This window comes from Phalaenopsis equestris, unplaced genomic scaffold, assembly GCF_001263595.1.
Source record: "Phalaenopsis equestris unplaced genomic scaffold, ASM126359v1 Scaffold221793, whole genome shotgun sequence".
NCBI lineage: Eukaryota > Viridiplantae > Streptophyta > Magnoliopsida > Asparagales > Orchidaceae > Phalaenopsis > Phalaenopsis equestris.
This window is the reverse complement of record NW_018239991.1, coordinates 275,529-301,306: the sequence shown is the minus strand read 5'-3', so window position 1 is coordinate 301,306 and position 25,778 is coordinate 275,529. Positions and strand designations below refer to the sequence as shown.

At 35.5% G+C, this 25,778-nt stretch overlaps 1 protein-coding gene across 7 annotated transcripts in view; it reads right to left on the bottom strand.

Annotated features, from left to right (window-relative positions):
- LOC110037590 (probable hydroxyacylglutathione hydrolase 2, chloroplastic) overlaps positions 1–25,778 on the bottom strand; it is a 68,144-nt gene that overhangs the window by 8,887 nt on the left and 33,479 nt on the right. For all 7 annotated transcript variants that reach the window (XM_020742273.1, XM_020742272.1, XM_020742271.1 and 4 more), the window contains exons 3-4: positions 17,960–18,163; positions 16,925–17,048 (exon numbers count right to left, since the gene is read on the bottom strand). In XM_020742273.1, the coding sequence (XP_020597932.1) occupies positions 16,925–17,048; positions 17,960–18,163 (328 nt within the window). The remainder of the gene's footprint in view (positions 1–16,924; positions 17,049–17,959; positions 18,164–25,778) is intronic.

Below are 25,778 nucleotides of genomic sequence, written 5' to 3'. Positions count from 1 at the left end.
GGAATGACAGGGACAGTTGTGGGAGACGTGGAACTGCGGGATAGCAAAGGGAGGGCTTTCCCAAGGTTGCGACAGTGAAAGGGGATGGTTGGACAACGAAGACGGGTGGATGGAAAGAGTAGAAGCAAGGTGGGAGGTGGTTACAAAGGATTGCAGTCAGTGGAGGAGGTGGTGGTTGGCGGTTGGAGTTGCAGGAAGACAGCAACAGTATTGTTTGGTGGTTCTGACAAGCGAGGAAAGACAGCGTGTCAGCAAAGTGAGGGTTACAGAGGATAGGAAATTAAGGATAAATATCGCCGTGAAATCGAACTACAGTCAAAGCACCACAAACCTTAGGAGAAGATCACCACTTCGGCCGAGCTACAGCCAGAACACCTCGCCTTCGGAACAACCTAGAAGGGGAACATTGGAAGCCAACAGTTGTCCTGAACCAAAACATTAAAAAAAAACTAACCTAAACATGCAGAAATAACAAATATATAGTACAAGGGAAAAAAGAAGAGGGCCCCGCTCCAAATGAGAGGGAAATCCATGAAGAGGAAGTGTCGACAGATCCAAGCCAAAAAATCCTGCAACAATGTAGCAAGGATTGCAGATGGCTCCCAACGAGACCGCTCGATGCAAGAGTGTACCTAGGATCGCAGCACTATAGCAGCAAGGGGAGGGGGTGTGGGGATAACTTGTTACAGGAAGTTCCATGTCAAGATTTGGGTAAATGCCTTTACCTATACAAGCAATCAAGATTGTATTGCTCCACTGTTGACCTCATTTTAAGGTCATTACTCTTTTTCTTAAGATTCTAAAATCTAGATCTAGAAGTTTCTATTGACCATTTTAGAAAACTCGAACTGGAACCCACCATTTTTAGAAATGTCAGCCACCTCCTATTTTTCCTATGATGTCTCACTTTAATGATCTCAAAACCATCGTCTTATGGACAAGCGGTTAAGGGCTATTGTGTGGAGACTCAGAGAGAAGTTCCCAATAGAATTTCAAGCCCTAGGAAAACCTCGTCAGGACTTTATCGTCGTATACACACACAAAATTCACTACATTGCACAAGATCGGACATATATTGAGCATAAATGATGGGTAAAAATGCAAACTTCTCCGGACGACCTGCGACGACAAAATGGACCGCCCCAACACGTCCAGGACACCAATTTTAGTAGGGAATGACACCTATATTGTCATAATTTCTGACACAAGAAAAAGACACGCGAATCAATGAATTCGTCAAAACGATCTCTGACGGTGAAACAGACCACTCCAGCGCGTCTGAAACGTTAGAATTACTAAAAATAGACACTAATTTTGTTATGTTTTACACACGAATAAAAAGTGCGAATTGAATTTTATTTTTAAGAAATATTAAATATTTTATATATTTTATTACTTTATAATATTAAAATTATAATTTTAATCACTATTTCCCCTCTACCCACGCACTTAAGCCCTCGTCCGACCCATTCCATGGCTCGGTCCCGCGGCTTGATCCCGCGAGATTCGTCCCGCTCCTCTCGCGTGCCCTAGATTCCATGGTTGATCCACGCAGCTTTCCTCTGCCGTTCGCGTACGCGGCGCTCTCTCCAGTCTCTTCCCCTTCTTCACGTGGCAAATTAGTTGCTCGGCTCTCCAATTGCAGGAGGCGAGCTGGCTGACGCTTCTCCTCGAGGTTGTACGCTCTCCCTCTTTATTGTGTCGATTCCGTCCCCCTTGTTCTATTCGGCCATGAAGCGGTGGTTGGTGGCTCTCTCCCCTCTCTTCTCTGCATATAAAAGAGCTTCATAAAACACTATTTTGGGTTGTTGAAAATTTTTGGAGAGCAAGGAGAGGCTGTATTTTTGCTGTGGGAGGCTCTAGGGAAGAAAACGCTGCTAAAATCTTCTCCAAAATCTGATTCTCGTGCGCTTGGAGCATGGGTGTTCGTGGAGTGCTGTTTACTTTGTCGAAAATCCTCTCTTAGCTGTTGTTTACTTTGTCGAAAATCCTCTCTAAGCTGCTGTTTACTTTGCTGAAGATCCTCTCTAAGCTATACTTTCGGGTGCCTGTGGTGTGGAACATTCGTGGTTGTCATTTCTTGAAGTCTTTAGAAGGAATATTTCTCTTGAAGTGATTTTCTTGAAATTGTATTTCAATCTTTTATCTTAAATCTGCTCAAAAGAGCTATTCTTCCCCTTCTTCCTATTTTATTTTATTTAGGATGGCATTTTGAGGCATCTCTATCCTCTTACAAAAAATAATGGAAACATGGCTTAGTTTATTCTCAAGCTTAGGCATTGATACATGTTAGATTCAATAAAAGGAAAGCATGTATGCGCTGCCTCTATTATTTTTGCCTGAAATACTTGGAAACATTATATTGGTAGCTTGGAAATGAAGTTCATCCCTCTAGAAATGCATGATAGAAGAAATTATCAAAGCTTTTATTATTGTTATTCATGCTTAGAATAAATGTTGGAAAAGGTTGGCTCTAAAAGGATTTATTCATGTTTACCTATTGTCTATCACCATTTGATACAAAAGTTGGAACCCTCTTATCTTGGAGCTCGATTTAGCCTCTATGCTGGTCGGTTTTGCCCATCTTGGGCTCGGTTTAGTTGTGCAGGGCTGGATAAATGCTGGAATCATTGTTCTTATTTTTGCCCATAAACCGGGCTCGGTTTTGGATCATTTTAAAACATATAAATAGCTGGAATTTTGTTTCAAAGTTTTTTTTTTTTTTTATGGTGGATATGGTTTCGGTTTTGCCCTTGTGTCGGGCTGGATTTCGCCTCTTTGCTGCTCGGTTTTTGCCCCTTCTTTGAGCTCGGTTTTAGTTCTTTTGAAATGAGTAAATGCTGGAAATATTTTTTGCTTGCCCTCCCATGTGGCTGGACTCGTTTTACCCCTGTGTTGGGCTGAGCTTTGCCCCTTTGCTCCTCGGTTTTTGCCCCTTCTTTGGGATCGGTTTTAGTTCTTTTGAAATGGGTAAATGCTGGATGTTATTTTCTTGTTTGCCCCTGTTCTGGGCAAGATTTTTATTGGTAATCAAGTTTGTCATCTCAAAATTCATAAATTTCAATGTCTAACTCTATGTGGGAATGTTTAATTTGAACATTGTCATGCCTTATGGGATGAAAGCGGATTCGGTCCTAATGATCTATAGTAGCTTGTCCATTCACTCTCTTATGTATATCAAATACATTGTAATGGTGTTACTTATGGTGATTTCCTTTTCTGTTGCTTTGGCCGTGAGCCTTATTTGATGTTTATGGCCTTCATGGCCTTCCTCTTGCTGTCTTTGCCCGTGAGCGTAAGGGATGAATATCTTCCTCTTGTTATCCTTTATCCGTGACTTACTGTTGTGGTTCATGTTATATTTGGCTGGAGTTTAATTCGGGTGGGAGTTTTCCTCTTGTTGCCCCTTTATCCATGAGCCTTAATTGATGATTTTTTTTTCATGGATTATTTCAGGTTGGTGTTTCCCCCCTCTACTGATTAATTTCTCCTATCTTTGAGATACGTGGAAGGCTTTTAATGATTTTTGTTTTGGGAAATTATAGAGCTTATATGAATTAAATTCATGAAGGGATTTGAAGATTTATGAAATTGTTATTTGGAAAAGAGTTTTGGAAGTTTGATATTAAAACTTGGATGACATAAATGCTATATTTAGGGGATTAGGTGTGTGAGTGCATATAAGGGATGGAGCCATGAGTACAGTTTCATGTTAATCTTGAGTCTGTTTCAATCTATTTATAACAAAATTTGGAAAGGATACCTTTCTTGGGTTGATCCAATTATATAAATTTGAGAAAATGATATCTTTTTTTGGATTGATTCAAGGATCATGAACTCTCTTTTGAGGTTTGGTTCACCCTTTTGTCTTTCGATCTTTTGGGGGATCAATTCCTCCTCTCTCATCCCCATTTTTATTCCTTCTTTTCTTGCTTCTTTGTTCACTTTTTTGTGTTTATGTTTGATATATAAGTGCTCATATATAGCATTTTGTTATATATGAAACAATCAAGCAATGTCGCTAGTAGGTCGGTTTTATTTTGGGGCGTAGAGAGATGATGACAAAGACATTCCGGTGGTAGAGCAGAATGATATCTCGTCCTACAACACCAGGACTCAATTCTAAGACATGATGAACTGTAGGATAAAAGTATCATTCACCGAAATAAGACCAGAGGAAGATCCGTACCTTCTTAGGTTGTTGGTAATCCTAGGCCCGATGACGTCATCGACTTGTGGACAATCATATTTTTCAAAATTGATAAAACAAATTGAAAACAATATTTATAAAAAATATTTTCATTACAAAATTAAATACAACTTTCCTTTTGTATGCCTGAAATACATGTGCATGCTAAAATTTAAATTTTAAATATATTAAAATTGGGTTGTCCACTTGTTGATTACCGATTTTGGGCTAAGGAGTACCCTCCTAAGTTATATTAAGTAGGATATTCTTTTAGTGGAGTGGCGGGTTTTATACATCCGGGTGACCGAGTAGCCTTTGACGTCCGTCGAGTACAAATATATATATTTGAGTCTAGCCTCGACCCGAGTGCTTGGAATTCCCCTCTTCAGAATTTTTCATATGTTTTCTTGGAATTTTTAGACAAAGCAATCATGAACTTTTCTCCGGGATTTTCCCGAGGTTTTGATAGTTTTATTTGAATTGTTACCCGTCAATTTTCCCGAGCTTTCCATTGTGGATTATTTGTCGATTTTCTCGAGTTTTCCGTCGTGGATTATTTGTCAATTTTATCGAGTTTTCCAGACAATGTTTTCTTTTGTTTATACAGTGAATAATAGTCAGCTTAAAGGAGCAGCAGGCCTCCCAAATATACAGGTGTGATTTACATTGCAGCATTTTTATTTCCTAGCATGTTTTATTGTTTTTCCCTAGCATGTTATACTGTTTTTCTCTAGCATGTTATATTGTTTATTTCCTAGCATGTTATATTGTTCTCCTAGCATGTTGTACCCGTTTTTTTTATATAACGCATGCTTTATTTGTTTTAGTATACACTATACCTTAGTATAGGAAAACCTAATGGTTATATAGGATTAACATTAAACCTGGAGGTGTTACGATAAAGAACTTGGAGCGAACACCGTGGGTAGCGCAACGAGGAATAACTTAAAGATGGATCTGTAACATCAAAACACATTCTCACCGATCGATCACTTTCCTTAGTTTAAATAACAACTAATAGGATATCAAGTTGGTTTGCCTAGTGCAACATAAACCCTCGCATATCACCTTTAGGCTTTTGCACAACCCTGGTTATGCAATTATAAGTCCTAACACTTTAGGATTGCGATGTTACCATACGGTACAGCGTAAATCATCCTATCTTTTTAGGTTATTTGCATGATGTGAACATAAGTCCTAAATTCTAAATAAATTGCAGAATTAAAATATTAAATAACATCATTCCAAAGACATAAAGTCAAACAATAGGATAGTTGGGAGGTCACCGGGATTTTTCCTCGGATCCATGATATCCCCTACTTTTCATTCATTTGGATTTCTTAAAATAACTGTTCTTATTTGAGCCAATCCCATTTGATTTTCTCATGCCCAATCGTGGAAACATAAACTTTGAAATTTGGAAGGTAAAACCACTGATCTTAATCGAGAGTTTTCTTAAGTGACCTAGGTTAGTTAAGATGTAATTAAAAATAGGGGATTGTCTTTATAGGGAACTTGAAATTTAGGTAAAATAAACTCTATCTAATCCTTATATTAGGTAGGGAATATTTCGCAAACCAAACGGATGTCACAAACTATTTAATTTAGGTGATTGAGTCTACTACGAGTGATATATTTATTCTTCGGAATAAGTATATTACTTGTGTGAACGTGCTTAGTCATCCAAAATATCCAAAATGTGAGACTCGATTGGTCTCATCTATTTTTAAATTAAAATGTTACTTTCAAAAAATTATATTTACATCAAAACTATTTTCATATTTACAAAACTCATCTCTCTTTTTCAAAAAATCATAAACCAAGTGTTTAAGGTATTAAAATTAAAACGGTCGACAAATTCTGGCGACTCCACTGGGGACTAGTTCCTCTCTCCATCTTTGATCAGGTGGTGTTCTTTTCAAACATCGGTAGTGTGCTTATGTCCCTCATGGGTCAGACTATCATTCTTCTGTTGACTTACTGTGCTCATTTCTTCCTCGAGTTAATATAGTCAACTTCTCTTGGATTTCAGGACTGTCTGCTTAACCATCCTTAAGCAGGAGAGGTTCAGGGATCCCTAGGGTTTAGTAGGGTGGACCCATAATAGGTGTGGTGTGTTAGACTCGGAGTGGGTTCAATGTGGAATAGATCATTTGTTATTTTAGGCTAGCTCTATGCCTCAAAATCGCTTCACTTCTCTTCTGAAATTTGCTTCTCCTTTTTACAGGTCACGTCAAATTCCTTTTCAACTTTCCTCGGCAATGTTGAAATCTCAAAACTCAATATTAAAACAAAAATAAATCACAAAATTTGTGACAAAATTCACATGAATAAATTTCAAATGATACCCAGTTTAATAAGACAAGTGCGTTAACTTGAGTACTGTCATTGAAATTGCAAGGCATTGGACATCACTGACTTTCAAAAAATTTTTAAATGACAGAGATAATGTCTTCACCAAAGTTGATCTTTTCTTTCGCCACTAGAGTGGAGTTTGCTGTTAGCAAGAGTGAGCTACCTGACTTGGCGGTCATTAAATGTGGATAAGGATTCAAAGATATTGAAGCCAAGTTCGAGAATGTCGTCGTTGCCCCAATGAAACCTGAAATGAACAAGTCCTCCAAGCCTCTGGTGGAGTTTAACTTGAAGCCTACTAAGGAATTTCACCCTCTGAAGAGGGTGTTGATTGAAAAGAATCTTGTTGTTGCTGTAAAGTCTACCACTAAGAGCGTAGAGACAGCCCCCAGGATTGTTTCTGCTTCTATCACTGGATTCACCGCTATTACACCAACTATTCAAGTAAACAAAAGAAATGAGGTTTTATACGAAGAAGTGTCTGTCGATGCTTTTGCCCCACAGTTTTCTGTGTTCGAAATTGGGTCCAATTCAAAGTCCGTGCAACTGACCAAGACACAAGAAAGGAGCCGTAACCAAAAAATTCTAAGGGTCAAGAAGGCGAAAGCTACAGAGTTCACTACTACTAATATCGCCCTCCGACTGGATGAGATAGGATTACGTGATACCTCACCTCCACTCATCGAGAGTAGGTTTCACCAGTTGTCTGCTACCTACGGAGAGGATGGTGTCTATGAGGTTGCTACCACATCACCGCCGACATCTCCCAATAATGGTCCAAGGCCGGTGACAAATTCGAAGGAAAATCTGAGATGGTGGCAGAGGTGGACAAAGTATATTCTTTCAAAAAAGAAACTGTAGCAAAGATGTTCCAGGATTTGCTTAAAAATCTCAAATTCAGATTACGAGAGCCGAAGAGGCCGGAGGAAGCCAGCATGAAAGATCATTCTCAATACTGCTCATACCACAAACTACTCGGACAGACTATAGAAAATTGTATTAGCTTCAAAGAATGGCTTGAAAAGAATTTCAAAAATGGGAACATAATAATATCGAAAGAGTATTTGACAGAGCCTGAAAGTGGTTCTATCAATATGGTTTCAGCTAATCCAGTTGCTCCATCTGACTTCTACACAACCACATTAGTGTTCAACAAAAGAGGTGATGCCCATCAAAAATCTCCAACTGACCTTAAAGTTGTGAAAGGAGGATCTATCGTGGCTACGTTGGAAAGGCTTCGAGCCGACATTGCACGGTTAACTGAAGAACGAAGGAAAGATATGGGTTATGAACCCTACGACCCGTCATAATATGAGATAGAAGAATTTGTAGAAATAAACATTATTAAGGCCAGAGCCACCTTATCCTCGTCCGATGCTCCTTTACCCACTGAGGAGAACGCCGAGGAGTTGCAAAGAGTCATTCAACAACGTGATGAACGGATCAGCCAGATGAAGGGAAACCTCCGAACATAACGAATCGTTCGAACAAAATATAGCCTTTCAAAGATGAGGCAGTCGAACAAATGTTTCAGAATTTAATAAAGGAACCTGAATTCAAGCTCCCTGAACCAAAAAAGCCAGACGAAGTTCATGAAAAAATCATCCGAGATATTGCCCATATCACAGACTGATTGGGCATAACATTAAAAGATTGTTTCACTTTTAAAGATTAACTTGAGGAGAAATTCAAGAATGGGGGCATAATGATCCCGGAAGAGTAAGGAACCTGAAAGAGGTTCTATCAATATGATTTGGGTCGATGTCAATGTCTTGATTGACTCTGATGCAGCTAATAAAGGATGAAACGTCTTTTAATTACTATTGTATTATTTTTGTTGTCGAAAAGAATGTTAGTGATATCAATGTTTGTTTGTCCCTTCCCTCCCACCGCAATAAATAAAGAAAGAACTTGTTTTTCAGAACTGTTCAATGGTTAACAAAACATTCAATTTTTATCAACACGACAATCGATAAAAGAGTAATCAAAGATAAAATTTCAGTATTGTGAAAGAAACTATGACTTTAAGAGAGAATGAAATTAATGCCCTAATAACTGACTCATCCACTTTAAAGAATTTGAACTGGGTTCTAAGTTGATTTCAAAAAAGATAGTGTGGTTGAAATACGACTAATTGACTCGGGATATCACAAGTTTTTTAATTTCCTGCCACGTGACAAGGTCCTGACTTTCGAACGAGTTATAATATCTCAAAATTTGTCTTAAGAAACATTTGAGGATTATTAGTCAGGGTAATTTGGACATTCAAAATCTTTAAAAAAAATATGTTCCACCAGATATAGTAATTCTCAGAAAATAAACAGAGCAAAGAAAAAAATGTGAAAGTCTCCCTGAGAAGAAACTTGAGGTGAGCATAAAATTAAAAATTGGTGTCTGAATTCGGATATTCAAAATTTTTAAATCATGCTCTACCAAATATAGTAATTATCAGCAAAACATGAAAAAAATGAGAGAAGAGATGGTGTGAAAAGTTTGATCAAAAAATCAAAGCATAATAAAAAGTCTCCCTAAGAAGAAGCTTGAGGTGGAAAGCTTGAGGTGGATGTATAATATAATAAAAAATTTGTGTCCGAGTTTTCCCTAATTAATGAGACTTAAAATGCTCTCTTAAGATAATTTTTTTGATATTATACTCAGGAAAAAGTTCAGCGATCTTAAGTCTTTTGGTTGGTTATTAATTAACTCAGAAATATCTTTGGTAAATGAAAAATATTTTGATCACATGACCAAAATTCTGAATTCTACTTAGGCTCAGAAAGAAAGAATTAAAGAGATGACAATGATATTAGCAATTAATGGAAATTCAACCCTGAAGTCAACTCCTTCAGCGCCCAGCAAATACAACTCCAACGACAATTCGAAGAACGTCAGAGTGACTCCTCAAAGACGACAAGAACAACTTTTATAGAATCAATGTCAAAGCAAACAACAACTACTACAAATAGAGCTATGAACTTATGGCCTCTTCAGTTGTGACGTCCTTAGAAGTAGCACATATTTATGTGTACTTGAGAGAATATAATTCTAAAAGTATCTTAAAGAATGGATTAATTCTACACATGCCTCCAGTCAACAGATGGTACCTCGAGAAGTATTGTGCATCGTGGTGTTCATTCTTAGAAACACGGATACTACACTTGTCTAAAACTGGGTCCTCTTCCTCCTGTGAAAGAGTTTAGCTGGCTCTATAGAACCACACTCTTCTCGGACCCTTGTCTAATGCGTATGAGGTTTGGCTGGTTCTACAAATACAAAGCCACGTCTCTTCTTACAAGGATAATTTCTTCAATCAGTTTGTGAATCTCGGGCATTCCTTCTCAAATTGATTCTTTTGTTCACTTCTTGGGAATGATTTAAGTTTTCGACATTCTTTCCCAATGTGACAAACTTTTTCCTTGAATTTGGCATAATTTCCTTGACGGTTGTTATTTATTTCGACTGGATCTAGCTCGAATTTAATGTCCCCGGCAGCTATCCGAATTGGTTTAGTTTCTCCACGCTTCACAAACTTTCTCCACACTGCATAAATTGTCAAAAATTCTGCATAAACTTTCTCAAAATTCTGCACTGCAATAAATCCCTACATGTATTTTTCACAATTCTCCTAAATACTACAAGCTCCATAAGAATTTCACAAACTTCCCACAAACTTTTCACAAGATTCAAAAATCAAATTCTCGAAGATAGGTGTGAGTCCCTGAAAGCGGCATCCTATTCTCATGTTTCCCGAGGATCGGTGCAAGGATTCCGATTCCTTCACATATTTTCATATTTTATTCACATATTCCCCACAAATTCACATATTTGAATCTGCATATTTTTGCATAGAAAGATATATTTTCCCGCTACCACTTGGGTTGGATGTAATTCCCAGCGTTTTCCTCCTTAATGTAACAGATATTTTTTCTCGTCACCACCTGAGTTGGATGTGAGTCCCAGTATTTTCCTTCCTAACGTGACCGATATATTTTCTCGCTACCACTTGGGTTGGATGTGAGACCCAGCGCTTTCCTCCTCAATGTAGCAGATATTTTTCTCGTCACCACTTGGGTTGGATGTGAGTCCCAGTGTTTTCCTTCCTAACGTGACCGATATATTTTTCCGCTACCACTTGGGTTGGATGTGTCCCAGCGTTATCCTCCTCAATGTAGCAGATATTTTTCTCGTCACCACTTAGGTTGGATGTGAGTCCCAGTACTTTCCTTCCTAATATGACCGATATATTTTCCTCGTCACCGCTTGGGTTGGATGTGAGTCCCGGTGCTTTCCTTCCTAACGTGACCGATATATTTCCTCGTCACCGCTTGGGTCGGATGTGAGTCTCAGTGTTTTCCTTTCTAACGTGTCATTTCGAATATAACTTCTCCAGCGGTATTTCGAGTTGATAAAATCTTCCTGCTTCACTTATTTCTCTACACCCTTTGGGATAAGGTTTAATCTTGATTCTTCCTCCACACACATTCTTTGATATTATAATCAAATGTTGAATTTTTCCATTGCACATATTTCAAAAGTCATTTGAAAACTCAAGTTCACGACAGTAACTTGAAAATAAATATCTGCAATCCCCAACTCATTTATTCACAAAATCTTCCTCAAGCTGTGGGTTCCCGATTGGGAACAAAACTCAAATTCAATTTCATATCAAGTTCGACCTTTGATCGGCCTACTTAAACATTTCTTGGTTTGTTGATCCATTCGGTCAACACCAATACACGCGGTGAATTTAGTCAGCACACCACACCTATTGGAGGTCCATTTGTTGACCTCATTTTGAGGTCATTACTCTTTTTTTTAAGATTTTAAGATCTAGCTCTAGGAGTTTCTATTGACCATCTTAGAAAACTAGAACTGGAACCCACCCTTTTTAGAAAGTCAACCACCCTCTATTTCTCCTGTAATGTCTCACATTAATGCTCTTAAAATCATCGTCTTACGGACGAGCGGTTAAGGGCTATTGTGTGGAGACTCAGGGAGAAGTTCCCAATAGGATTTCAAGCCCTCGGAAAACCTCGTCAAAACTTTATCGTCACATACACACACAAAATGCACAAAATTCACTACATTACACAAGATCGGACATATATTGAGCTCAGAGAATGAAATAAATGCGAACTTCTCCGGACGACCTACGACAACAAAATGGACCGTGTCAATGCATCCAGGACCAATTTTAGTAGGAAATGACACACATATTGCCGTAATTTCCGACACAAAAAAATGGCGGGCGAATCGATGAATTCGTCAAAACGACCTCCGATAGTGAAACAAACCACGTTAGCGCGTTCGGAACGTCAGAATTACCTAAAATAGACACCAATTTTGTTATGCTATGACACACAAATAAAAAGTACGAATTGAATTTTATTTTTAAGACATATTAAATATTTTATATATTATATAAATTTTATTACTTTATAATATTAAAATTATAATTTTAATCCCTATTTCCCCTCTACCCACGCACTTAAGCCATCGTCCAACCCATTCCATGGCTCGGTTCCGCCGCTTAATCCCTCGAGGTTCATCCTGCTCCTCTCGCGTGCCCTAGATTCCATGGTAGATCCACGCGGCTTTCCTCTGTCGTTCGCGTATGCGGCGCACTCTCCTGTCTCTTCCCCTTCTTCACGTGGCAAATTAGCCGCTCGGCTCTCCAATTGCAGGAGGCGAGCTGGCCGACGCTTCTCCTCCTCGCGGCTGTAGGTTGTACGCTCTCCCTCTCTCCCTCTTTATTGTGTCGATTTCGTCCCTCTTGTTCTATTCGGTCCTGAAGCGGTGGTTGGTGGCTCTCTCCCCTCTTCTCTGCATATAAAAGAGCTTCATAAAACACTGTTTTGGGTTGTTGAAAATTTTTGGAGAGAAAGGAGAGGCTGTATCTTTGCTGTGGGAGGCTCTAGGAAAGAAAATTCTGTTAAAATCTTCTCTAAAATCTGATTCTCGTGCGCTTGGAGTATGGGGTGTTCGTGGAGTGTTGTTTACTTTGCCGAAAATCCTCTCTAGAGTGTTGTTTACTTTGCCGAAAATCCTCTCTAAGCTATACTTTCGGGTGCCTGTGGTGTGGAGCATTCGTGGTTGTCATTTCTTGAAGTCTTTAGGAGGAATATTTCTCTTGAAGTGATTTTCTTGAAATTGTACTTCAATTTTTTATCTTAAATCTGCTCAAAAGAGGTATTCTTCCCCATCTTCCTATTTTATTTTATTTAGATCCTATTTTATTTTATTTAGGATGGCATTTTGAGGCATCTCTATCCTCTTACAAAAAATAATGGAAACATGGCTTAGTTTATTCTCAAGCATAGGCATTGATACATGTTAGATTCAGTAAAAGGAAAGCATGTATGCGCTGCCTCTATTCTTTTTGCTTGAAATACTTGGAAACATTATATTGGTAGCTTGGAAATGAAGTTCATCCCTCTAGAAATGCATGATAGAAGAAATTATCAAAGCTTTTATTATTGTTATTCATGCTTAGAATAAATGTTGGAAAATGTTGGCTCTAAAAGGATTTATTCATGTTTACCTATTGTCTATCACCATTTGATACAAAAGTTGGAACCTTCTTATCTTGGAGCTCGGTTTAGCCTCTATGCTGCTCAGTTTTGTCCATCTTGGGCTCGGTTTAGTTGTGCAGGGCTGGATAAATGCTGGAATCATTGTTCTTATTTTTGCCCATAAATCGGGCTCGGTTTTGGATCATTTTAAAACATATAAATAGCTGGAATTTGGTTTCAAAGTTTTTTTTTTTTTTTATGGTGGATATGGTTTCGGTTTTGCCCTTGTGTCGGGCTGGATTTCGCCCCTTTGCTGCTCGGTTTTTGCCCCTTTCCCGGTTTTACCCTTCTTTGGGCTCGGTTTGGGCTCCTTTTGATGATTTATGTTGGCTAGAATCCCTTACTGTTTTGGACCATTCCTTGGGCTTGGTTTGCCCCTGTGCTGGGCTCGGTTTGCCCCTTTCTTAGGCTCGGGTTGGGCTCCTTTTTGGTGATTTTTGTTTGGCTGAAATTTCTTACTGATTGGTTCATTCCTTGAGCTCGGATTGACCCCTTTGTTGGGCGTGGTTTGGTTGGGGCCTCCTCTTTAATGCTCCTTCTTCTAAGGTTTTTATTGGTATGTCTAACTCTATGTGGGAATGTTTAATTTGAACATTGTCATGCCTTATGGGATGAAAGCGGGTTCGATGAAAATGGGTTCGATCTTAATGATCTATAATAGCTTGTCCATTCACTCTCTTATGTATATCAAATACATTGTAATGGTGTTACTTATGGTGATTTCCTTTTCTGCTGCTTTGGCCGTGAGTCTTATTTGATGTTTATGGCCTTCATGGCCTTCCTCTCGCTGTCTTTGCCCGTGAGCCTAAGGGATGAATATCGTCCTCTTGTTATCCTTTACCCGTGACCCTTACTATTGTGGTTCATGTTGTATTTGGCTGGAGTTTAATTCGGGTGGGAGTTTTCCTCTTGCTGCCCCTTTATCCGTGAGCCTTAATTGATGATTTTTTTTTCATGGATTATTTCAGGTTGGTGTTTCCCCCCTCTACTGATTAATTTCTCCTATCTTTGAGATTTGTGCAAAGCTTTTAATGATTTTTGTTTTGGGAAATTAGAAAGCTTATATGAATTAAATTCATGAAGGGATTTGAAGATTTATGAAATTGTTATTTGGAAAAGAGTTTTGAAAGTTTGATATTAAAATTTGGATGACATAAATGCTATATTTAGGTTCAGGATTAGGTGTGTGAGTGCATACAAGGGATGGAGCCATGAGTACAGTGTCATGTTAACCTTGAGCCTTTTTCAATCTATTTGAAATAAAATTTGGAAAGGATACATTTCTTAGGTTGATCCAATTATATAAATTTGAGAAAATAATATTCTTTTTTTGGATTGATTCAAGGATCTCAGACTCTCTTTTGAGGTTGCTTCACCCTTTTGTCTTTCGATCTTTTGGGTGGATCAATTCCTCCTCTCTCTCTCTCATCCTCATTTTTATTCTTTTTTTCTTTGTTTCTTGGTTCGATTTTTTGTACCTATGTTTGATACATAAGTGCTCAGATATAGTCTTTTGCTACATATGAAACCATCAAGCAAGGTCGCAAGTAGGTCGGTTTTGTTTTGGGGCGTAGGGCGATGATGACAAATGCACGCCGGTGGTAGAACAAAATGATATCTCATGTTACAACACCAAGACTCAATTCTGGGACCTGATGAACTGTAGAATGAAAGTATCATTCACCAACATAAGACTAAATGGGGACCCGTACCTTCTTAGGTTGTTGGTAGTCCAAGGCCCGATGCGTGATCGACTTGTGGATAGCTATACTTTTTCAAAATTCATAAAACAAATTGATAAGAACAGATACAATATTTATTAAAAATATTTTCATTAAAAAATTAAATACAACTTTCCTTTTGTATGCTTGAAATGCATGTGCATGCTAAAATTTAAATTTTAAATATGATACAACTGGGTTGTCCACTTGTTGATTACTGATTCTAGGCTAAGGAGTACCCTCCTAAGTTAGGTTCAGTAGGATATTCTTTTAGTGGAGTGACGGGTTTTATACATTCGGGTGACCGAGTAACCTTCGACGTCCCTCGAGTACAAATATATATATTTGAGCCTAGCCCCAACCCGAGTGTTTGCGGTCCCCTCTCTTCGGACTTTTCATATGTTTTCTTGGAATTTTTGGACAAAGCACTCGTGGTCTTTTCTCCGGGATTTTCTCGAGGTTTTGATAGTTTTATTTGAATTGTTACTCGTCAATTTTCCCAAGTTTTCCGTTGTGGATTATTTGTCGATTTCTCGAGTTTTCCGTTATGGATTATTTGTCGATTTTCTTGAGTTTTCCATGCAATGTTTTCTTTTGTTTATACAGTGAATAATAGCTAGCTTAAAGGAGCAGCATACCTCAAAATATACAGGTGTGATTTACATTGCAGCATTTTTATTTCCTAGCATGTTATACTGCTTTTCCCTAGCATGTTATATCGCTTATTTCCTAGCATGTTATATTATTTTTCCCTAGCATGTCATACCGCTTATTTCCTAGCATGTTATACTATTCTCCTAGCATGTTGTACCCCTTTTTTTTTATAAACCGCATGTTTTATTGTTTTAGTATACACTATACCTAAATATAGGAAAACCTAGTGGTTATATAGGATTAACATTAAACCCAAAGGTGTTACGATGAAGAACTTGAAGCAAACACCGTGCGCAGCGCAACGAGGAATAACTTAAAGATGGATCTGCAACATCAAAACACATTCTCACCGATCACTTTCCTTAGTTTAAATAGCAACTCTTAGGATTTTGAGGTGGTTTGCCTAGTGCAACATAAAACCTCGCATATCACCTTTAGGCTTTTACACAACCCTGGTTATGCAATTATAAGTCATAACACTTTAGGATTTTGAGATTACCATACGGTATGGTGTAAATCCTCCTATCTTTTTAGGCTATCTACACGATTAGATATCGTGTGAACATAAGTCCTAAATTCTAAATAAATTGTAAGATTAAAACATTAAATAACATTATTCCAAAGACATAAAGCCAAACAATAGGATAGTTGGGAGGTCGGATCCGTGATATCCCCTACTTTTCATTCCTTTAGATTCCTTAAAATAATTGTTCCTATTTGAACCAATCCATTTGATTTTCTCATGTCCGATCGTGGAAGCCTAAACTTTAAAATCCGGAAGGTAAAACCACTGATCTTAATCGAGAGTTTTTTTAAGTGACCCCGGTCATTTAAGATGTAATTAACTATAAGGGTTTGACTTTATAGGGACTTGGAACCCACGTAAAATAAACCCTATCTAATTCATATATTAAGTAGGAGAACTTGTTGGTCTCATATATCGCAGACCAAACGGATGTCACAAACTCTTTAGTTTAGGTGATTGAGCCTACTACAAGTGATATGTTTATTTTTCGAAATAAGTGTATTACTTGTGGTATCATGCTTAGTCATCCAAACTATCCAAAATGTGATACTCGTTTGGTCTCATCTATTTTTAAATTAAAAAATTACTTTCAAAAAATTATATTTACATCAAAACTATTTTCATATTTATAAAACTCATCTCTCTTTTTTTCAAAAAATCATAAACCAAGTTTTTAAAGTTTTAAAATTAAAACGGTCCACATCCACCGAAAAAAATTATTAAAAAAAAAACAAAGAAAATAAAGCTTGAATAAATTCATAGAAAAGCATAATCTTTCAGATGCATTCAAGATAGTACAATCCAAAGACAAATTGCATAATTATAAATAGGTCGTAGGCCAGTGTTCTAAAAAATAGCTGAGATGAGAACAAATTGCTATTTTACAATTTTAAACAAAAACCCCAACCTTTTGTGTGACCCGGAGTTTCCATTACAAGCACCTTATGGCCTGCAAACATCCATGCATCTCCATCATCAAGAGCTAAATCAATTCCAGGAATTCTATCCCTGTCCTTGCCCGAGCCAATCACCTGTGCCCATAGATAGCAGTCAAACAATGTCCTCTAACGAAAAGTTAAGACCTTTCTTGAGCAAATAAATACATACAAGGGATCAATGTGTGGCTTAACATCAAACTATTGAGCCATTTCAAATTAAGACCATTCATCATTCCCCCATTTGTTTCATGATGATATGTGGAACAAAAACTGCAAACTTTAAAAAGGCAGTATGCTATCAAAATGACACCCTTAGGCTGTTAAGTTACATGTATTGTAAATTATGAATGCAGTTCTAATTTCTCAGTCGTAGTTTAAAATTAATCACACAACATTTTATGGTTGCTGATTTGAAGCATATCCCAATCCAGGATGACAAAATGAACTAACCTTTTATTTGGGTTTTTGAAGCACATGTTGATACTCAAGTAAGAAACAAAGTTCAGTTCACTTTTGGCATAACAGTTCAGTTTATACAAATTAAATTTATAGCTAATTACAAAATACAAACACTTCTATGACAATCCTAACATATCTACTCCACCTCATGATTACAGAGAATCAAAGTTTCAAGCATTGGTTTTTTCTTTTTTTCTTCTTATCTCTCTCTCCTGCTTCACCATTCCTCCTACGTGGTGTTCCCTCCCATCAATCTTCTTGGTATTGTTACCACCCAGTTTCCAATTGATGAATTCGCCACATAACCTTCAGCTCCTAATATCTGATTAGTTGTGTTAATTTAAGCAAATAATATTTTATTAATCCAAGTTGCCTCTCCAAAATAGAAATGATAGAAATTTTAAAAAACTCAATAACTTCACTCAGAAACTATATTAAAGGACAGCAGAAAGTATATATATCAATAAGAGCTGGACAAACAAGAACAATATCATGAATGCGAAGAATATTCAATATATAACTTTGCATAAGTACCTGTTACATACCTTTGCACCATACCTTTCTTTTAACTCCATATTCCCACCAGTGTGATCATAGTGATGATGAGTATTCAATATGTATGTTAAGTTCTGATTTCTTTGCGTTAGGACCTTTATGACAGGAAAAGCTTCAGAAGGATCAACGACCGCAACTGTACCAGTGTCCAAATCATGCAAAAGATATGCATAATTATCTCGGAGGCATGACACCTGAAAATTAGTCAATGATCACAAACATTATTATGCATAAAGGCCTGCAAAATATGGAAAATAGTACAGATGACAACAGTAGGCACCACAGAAAAACTGCTTTTAATCACAATATTTTTGCTTTGACAATGTTGAAATAAATATGCTCCGCTGAAAATTGGAATTTAAGGAAACAAGAAGGTAGATGGAGTTACATAAGGAAAATTTAGTGTATGAAAATGACAGATAAATGATAATGCAGAACAATTGGAGAATTAGTAAGAAAGAGAAAGAATCTGGAAACTTATAAATAAAAGTAAATTTAATCTACAAGTCATTGTATAGCGTTACAATCTTTCTATCTTGAGTATGCTGAGTGATGAAGCACTAGCACTTCTATGTTGTAAAGACCCATCAGAAGCGTTTTCATCTGAAAGATATGAATTAAGTTCCTCCTTTGGGCTATAATGCAACAAAAAATAATATTCTAATGTATTTAAAATGGATTAGAAGAAATTTAAATTATAACCCTTTTAGAAATAATAATTTCAGGGTTCTAAGAACTATTTTTGCGGTCTCGAACCCGGATGTAAAAAACTGATGCTTCGTGTTATATGAAAATAAATCATAAAATGAATCTAAATTCAATGCTTTCTGATGATAGAGCATTCTCTAGAAGCAATGTAGCATGGCCTAACCTGATTTGGGTGAGTCGTAGACAGGGCTTTCGAAATCACCTATAAATGATATGACACAAAGTGATTATGATGAGAAGCATGCTAAGGTTGTCTAGAAGCCTAAGTTGACATATAAGTTATGCTAACTTAACCTGAATACGTGGAGAAGTTGGCACCAAAGTCTAGAATTATATATTGATTTGTTACATCAAATTTGAGGACTTCACATCTGAATCCAAGTGAATTGGAAGACAAAATGACTAGCAAAAGAAAAATTAATACATGCTTACAAAAAAATTTATATAGAAAGGATTGATGTTATATGAAAAAAAATCATAAAATGAATCTGCTAGCGATAGAGCATTTTCTAGAAGTAATGTATCATGGCCTAGCCTGATTTGGGTGAGTAGTAGACAGGGCTTCGGAAATCATCTATAAGTGCTATGCCATAGATTGATTATGATGAGAAGCATGCTAAGGTTGTTTAGAAGCCTGCGTCAACATATAAGTTATGCTAACTTAACCTATATATGTTGAGAATTTGGCACCAAAGTTTAAAAATAAATTTAGAACTGACACAACAAATTTGAGGACTTCACATGTGAATCCCAGCGAATTAAAACACAAAATGACTAGCAAAGAACAATTATTACATGCTTACAAAAAATTTTATATAGAAAGGGGAGAAACTCAAATACTGAAGGGAAGGTTATTAGTTGTTGCAGATAAGGAAGGTTAAAAATAGTTATGTGGCAATATAGTGGTAGATAGAAAGTCAAAAACTTACAAATATTAAAGTGAATATTGTCACCGATATGGTGACCATGGTGACCATTAATAAGTTAACATTATAAATGATGTTACTGCTTATGTTCTTTAGATTGGATTTGAAGTTGAATTTAAAAGAATTAAATTTTGGAAGACAAAGATTAACCACTATAATACATACCAAAAGAAAAGAGGATATTATTGGTCGCAACTTAAATAAATATTTTGGCCTTAAAAGTGTGGGCTATAGGTAATTCATATTTGGAATGAAATATGGAAATAGAATGTAGTATGTGATGCTAAACTTGATCTTACCATATAGTATTAAAATAGCAAACATTATCTTACAAAATAGAGAAATCCAAATTTGAGTAATAGAAATAGCCTCTCTACAAGTATTAAAGGCAGCATACATTAACACCTCCCCAAACACTGCACTAGCCGAAGCTCAATACATTGGGTATTGCTCTTATATACTCTAACAAATGAGAAGAACACTTAAATTACACTCAAAAGTGGAGCTAAAAATTGAAAGAGTATAAAAATAATGGCAAAAGGTACAAAAAATAACAATCTCAACATATATGAGTAATAATGGATGATATCTAAAAGCTACAAAGCATAGTTTAAAATTGCTCAATATGTAGCCAAACTTGAGGCCCGCTACAATGCTTTTCTGAAAAATTTATAATAAAGCTGATGCCTTATTGGGTACTATATGAGGCTTATGCCTCACATAATATGAGGCCCACATCAATGTCTCCTTGTCTCCGTTTAGTGAGGTATGCGCAATTAGAATAATACTTTTTCTTTAAAATAATAAATAAATAACACTAATAAGCATTCTTTGTTTATACACATGATTTGCAATTGAGGATGTAATTGAAGTTGTTGAAATCAACATTATCATTCTTTTAAACTCTAATAAATATCAATATTAACTAAGAGATAGATAATTGAGATTTAAGATAAGAAGAAAAAAATGAGAAAACATGGATATAATTGACATAAAATGAGAGAGAAAACAAGTTGTTATGTAGATGATTCCGATGAAGCATCATTGAGTGATACGATTGATGAGGACTTTTAAATTTTAATATTCCAACCTTAGTGGCTTAGTATGTTCTTATTTTCATAGGACAACAGGAGTAGAAAAAAACTATTTAAACCAAACTTAGTTGAAGACTGTTATTATGTCTTATTTTAATTTTTGTACAATATTTTTATTGTATGATTAATATTTGGATGCTAATATGTTAGTCTCAATTAGTTACATTCATTATATTAGGATGTTAATATCTTACTACTTATTACGTACTTTAAACTTAGTAAAAGATGTCTTTTTTAATGTAATTTGTTGATGTTGAGCTTAAGCCTCACCACACAAACAAAAAATTCCTCAATATCTAATTACGTAATTTTAAATATTGACACAAAAGAAAAAATAAATGGAATAAGTTCCTCGAAAATGGTAGAACAAAAATGATGATAAGTTATTAATCATTCAATGCAGGTTCGTAAAGGAGTAAATTGCATTTGAGTTGCATTATAAGGGTTTTGCATTAAAATCTTAAAAGAGTATAAAAATAGATCATACAAAAGCAAAATATGGTAAAGCAATACAAAATTTATTTATGAAAGAAAATGTATTTGAAACAAAATGGCAAAAGATAAATCTTATTGAGCTTAACAATTACTATGAAGAAACAAGAATGCATAAAAAATTGGGTAGAAAAAAAAAACAAAACATATTAGTTCTATGATTTATACAAATATTAAGTAATAATAAATTAGAAAATGTAATAAAAAACTTAACATAATAAATTAAAATTTCTAAAAACTCAGATATTTTTAGATGTACTAACAGGAACAAATGATAAGATCTTAGTTCAAAATTAAGACATTATTGAAAGACTAAAACTATCATTTTAAAAACTCCAAAAATGCGGTTGTTTCAGAATAAATCTTTTAGAGGAGCATAAAGAACAAAACTACAAAGCATATTCAAGATTGGCAAAAAGAAAAACTGAAGTTTAGTTAATTATAACGAAAATGCATTAAGTACACTTTTAGATGCAAATGAGTGCATATTAAGATTTGAAGTATTATGAAAGGTCACAAAGTAGCTTGCTTGTTAACCTTTTCATTGGAATCTTAAAAACTAAAAGGATACCAAATGATTAGAGAAAAAAGGATTTTGGTGCTAGAACTTATGAACAGAAGTGCAGCTCAAAATGGTATATTTAGAGAAGAATCAAATAGAAAAATAGTTACAGCATCGAAAATGAATTTGATTTTATGCTAGAAGATCCGCTCATCAACATCCTAATCATTAGCCTTATCCCAATTATGACAAATTCTCATTTTTCAATTGTTCCAAATGAGTGTTGCATGGCATAAAATATCTTCTTCTCAAAATCATTTTGAACAAATTTAATTCATGTTATCTTGGGCCTTTATTGCCTTCTCCTTTCTCATCCATTAACATTTGTATATGTCTAAGCCACTTAGATTTATTTCATTTATCAAATCTTCAATAGACATCACTCCAGTTATTCCTCTAACATAATTGCAGCTCAAATCTTTGAACAGTCCATGTGTGCATCTTTTTAAGAGCTAACTCAATCCTTTACATGTGTCAACTTATAATGCACCTACTTATTTTATACATTATGTTAATTCAAAATAATTTCTTTTCTAAAGCATTCATTTAAAAATTTCTCATAGTATAAATTTTAACTATTTTCATATTTAATTAAAATCTTATAAATTCTAATGAATTTCACATATATATATAACATTTTTCTTAGTACCTAGCAGATAACATAAGACCATAAAAAATTACTGGATTTTACTTTGGTCAATAAACTATTTGCAAAAATTTTTTGCATTACTATAATCATTAATAGTATTTAGTTTTTTCCTCTTTTCTAAAGAATATTTTTTCTTAAAAACCTTATGTAACTTCTAACTCTACCAATAGATTTGCATGATTATTTTATACACTCTTCTAAAACTTCTACGATAATTTTTTAATAGAATAAGTTCTCTTACCTCACATCTTGTTTGGCTCAACTAAAGAATTGTTAACTGTATCTTTAGGAAATTTAGCTTGAAAAATTAACAATTTATCAACTTTCAAATCTATCACATTATCTCTGGACAACTATTTCTTTGATTGCATTTTTTCTAATTTAATTTTTGATAATCTTAAGAGGTATGACTATAATGTTGTGTGATTAAACTGTTCCAAAAAATCACCTTACTGGAAAATAAAAAATAAAAATATATATATTTATTATTTGGTAGCTCCAATTTTGCATACAGTTTAGTGGTATTTTCATTTCTCAAAGTTTGTATTCATTATTGTAAGATCACTATTTACCATGAAATCAAGAATAACTTATATAGCATTTTTATCTCATATTCCACACTCATGATATGTAGCTCTTGTGACGGACAAAATTAGAGAAAGTAGTCTTTGATGGTTTGGTCACATTAAGCGTCGACCATCTGATGATCCAATTAAGAGAATAGATGTTTTAGATTTGACTTATGTTAAGAAAGGCAGAGGAAGACCTAGGCTTATTGTATAAAAATTGATCTTAATTTATTAGAACTAAATGAAAATATGGCACTAAATAGGACGCAATGGAGAAAAAGGATTCATGTAGCCAACCCCACGTAGTGGGATTAAGGCTTTGCTATTGTTGTAAATTCCACACTCATGATAAATCGTCTCATAACCCATCCTACTTAAATCTATAATTTCATCAAAGTTGACTCAAATAATTTCTTTTCTTCCTCGGGAGCAAGTTGTAATAGTTCATTCATTTCTGCTAATAGGCTATTTTTTAACTATTTTCTAACCAACTAAGAGGATCATAAGCAGCCTCCATAATTATAATGTATCACCAGTAATTACCTTAACAGCAATCATCCCATCATTAATTATATTTACATCAATAATTATCTTTCAACTATCTACCTACTATAACCTAAATTACAATCATATTGTTAACATTTCTAACATATAATAACAAATAATCTCCTCCAATATCATTGAATTTTCCCTTTTCCAATTAGTTCCTAGAATAGAAATAAAACTATGGTGGAATTTTTTGTCCAAGGCAATTAACGGAAGTGTGCAGAAACAAACAAATGGATATTACCTTAAAATAGCATATAATTGAGTACTATTGGAATTGTAGAAAATAGCTTATTTGTATACATGTGTCATAGTAGTATTCAATATCATTACGTGTTTGAGGATTTTTCCTATTTAAATACCCTTGTGTTGGACCAAATAAAGATACACTAGTTGATTTTATTTTTAATTTTTATAAGCCTGATGTTCAAGCAAACTCTCATAACACTTTCTCATTTTATCAACCAATTTTAACTATAAAATGCCTCACCTATAACAAATTCCATTGTACAATAGATACAACATACTAAAACTTCCAAACCCAAGTATCACTTGACCTGTAAGCGTTAGTGAAAATAATTATTAATTTCATATATCTGTCGGCGAGGAAAAGTGTGAGGTGGGTTGTTGTTGTCTGTAAGAAGTTGTCGGTCACCGGAATCGAAATCTCGTCGCCCGCTTCTGAAGTACGTTTTAATTTACATATAGATTTAAGTTTGAAATCAAATATGAAAATCAAACTGACCCCATATTTTTTATAGTTTAAATGAAAGAGCGATTTACCTCAAACCATATATCTATCCCGAGGGATAAACACAAAACTTGAGGGTGAGGCTCGATCAAATAAACTAAGAAATATATGACGTTCATTTAGTCTGCGAAACCGTTTTATTTGTCGACAAATTCCCCTATTTAATATGAAAAATTGAATAGGGTTTATTTTAAACTAGGTTCAGAAAAGCTTCCTATAAAGACAAGTCCCTACAGTTAATTACATCTTAAATGACCGAAATCATTTAAGAATACTCTCGATAAAAATCATGAAAGATTATCTCCAAGGACTTCAAAAGAATAGGACTTTTCAACGAAATCGAACAAAGAGGTGTGCAAAAGAGAATAGTTCAAACATGGAACATTTATTACAGAATCCGAAGGAAGAAGAACTAGGGGATGTCACAGATCCAGAGGAGATCCTCGGTGGCTTCCCAGTCTACTCTATGGTTTGGCTTTAGTTTCGAGGAAAAATATTCAAGTGTTTTATTTTGCCAATTTTATTTAATTAGGGCTTACATTCGTGTGAAACGATCACACAAATTGCCCGGAAGATGTGAGAATTTAGATCGTAACGAACGACAACCTCAGAATCCTAAAACGAGTTAGGGCTTAGATCGTACGGCAGAGCTATACAAAAGCCTAACGAAAAGGTTGAGGATTTATGTTGCACCAGACGAACAACCTCGAAATCCTATGGATTGTTGTTTTAATTTCTAGGAAAGTAATGGTTTAGCTGAGGAAGACATGTTCTGCTGTTGAAGATGGTCGTGCTGCCCACCGTGCTAGTTCCAAGCTCCTTATTGTGACGAGTTTAAGCTTTCTAGGATGTCCAGTTATGATGTCAAATCAAACGAACCTATAGTAATAATCCTCTAAACATCCTATATGAAAAGAAGACATGCTTAAGGCTATACAATATAAAATATGCAGTACAGGACAAGCAGTAAAAAGCACAATAAAAGAAATAGTATACATGTCATAGATGACAATAGCAGGTACAGTAGAAGGAACAGTATAACATGTTTTACAGAACAATAGCAGGTAGAAATAAGAATAGTATAACATGTTGTACAGAACAGTAGCAGATAGAAACAAGAATAGCATAACATGTTGTACAGAACAGTAGCAGGTAGAAACAGGGATAGTATAACATGCTGTACAGAACAGTAGCAGGTATAAACAGGAAAATGAAGTGCTGTAAACATAAAACAAACCTGTGTGCCCGTAAGACACGTTGTTTCTTAAATAAAGCAAGTTGAAATGCATTGCAAAAAAATGAAGTCTGTAAGAAACGTCATCCAGGAAATTCGAAGAAGAGTGTGATAACGACTCGTGACAGAAAACTCGAGAAAATCGACGAAAAAAGACTCAAGTAAAAAAAATCCTCAAAATTTCGGCGAAATCTCAAAGAAAAGAAAAGAAGCACGAGTGCTCTGTCCAAAGCTTCAATAAAACAAAAAGTTCTGGCACAGGGGGACCGCAAGCACTC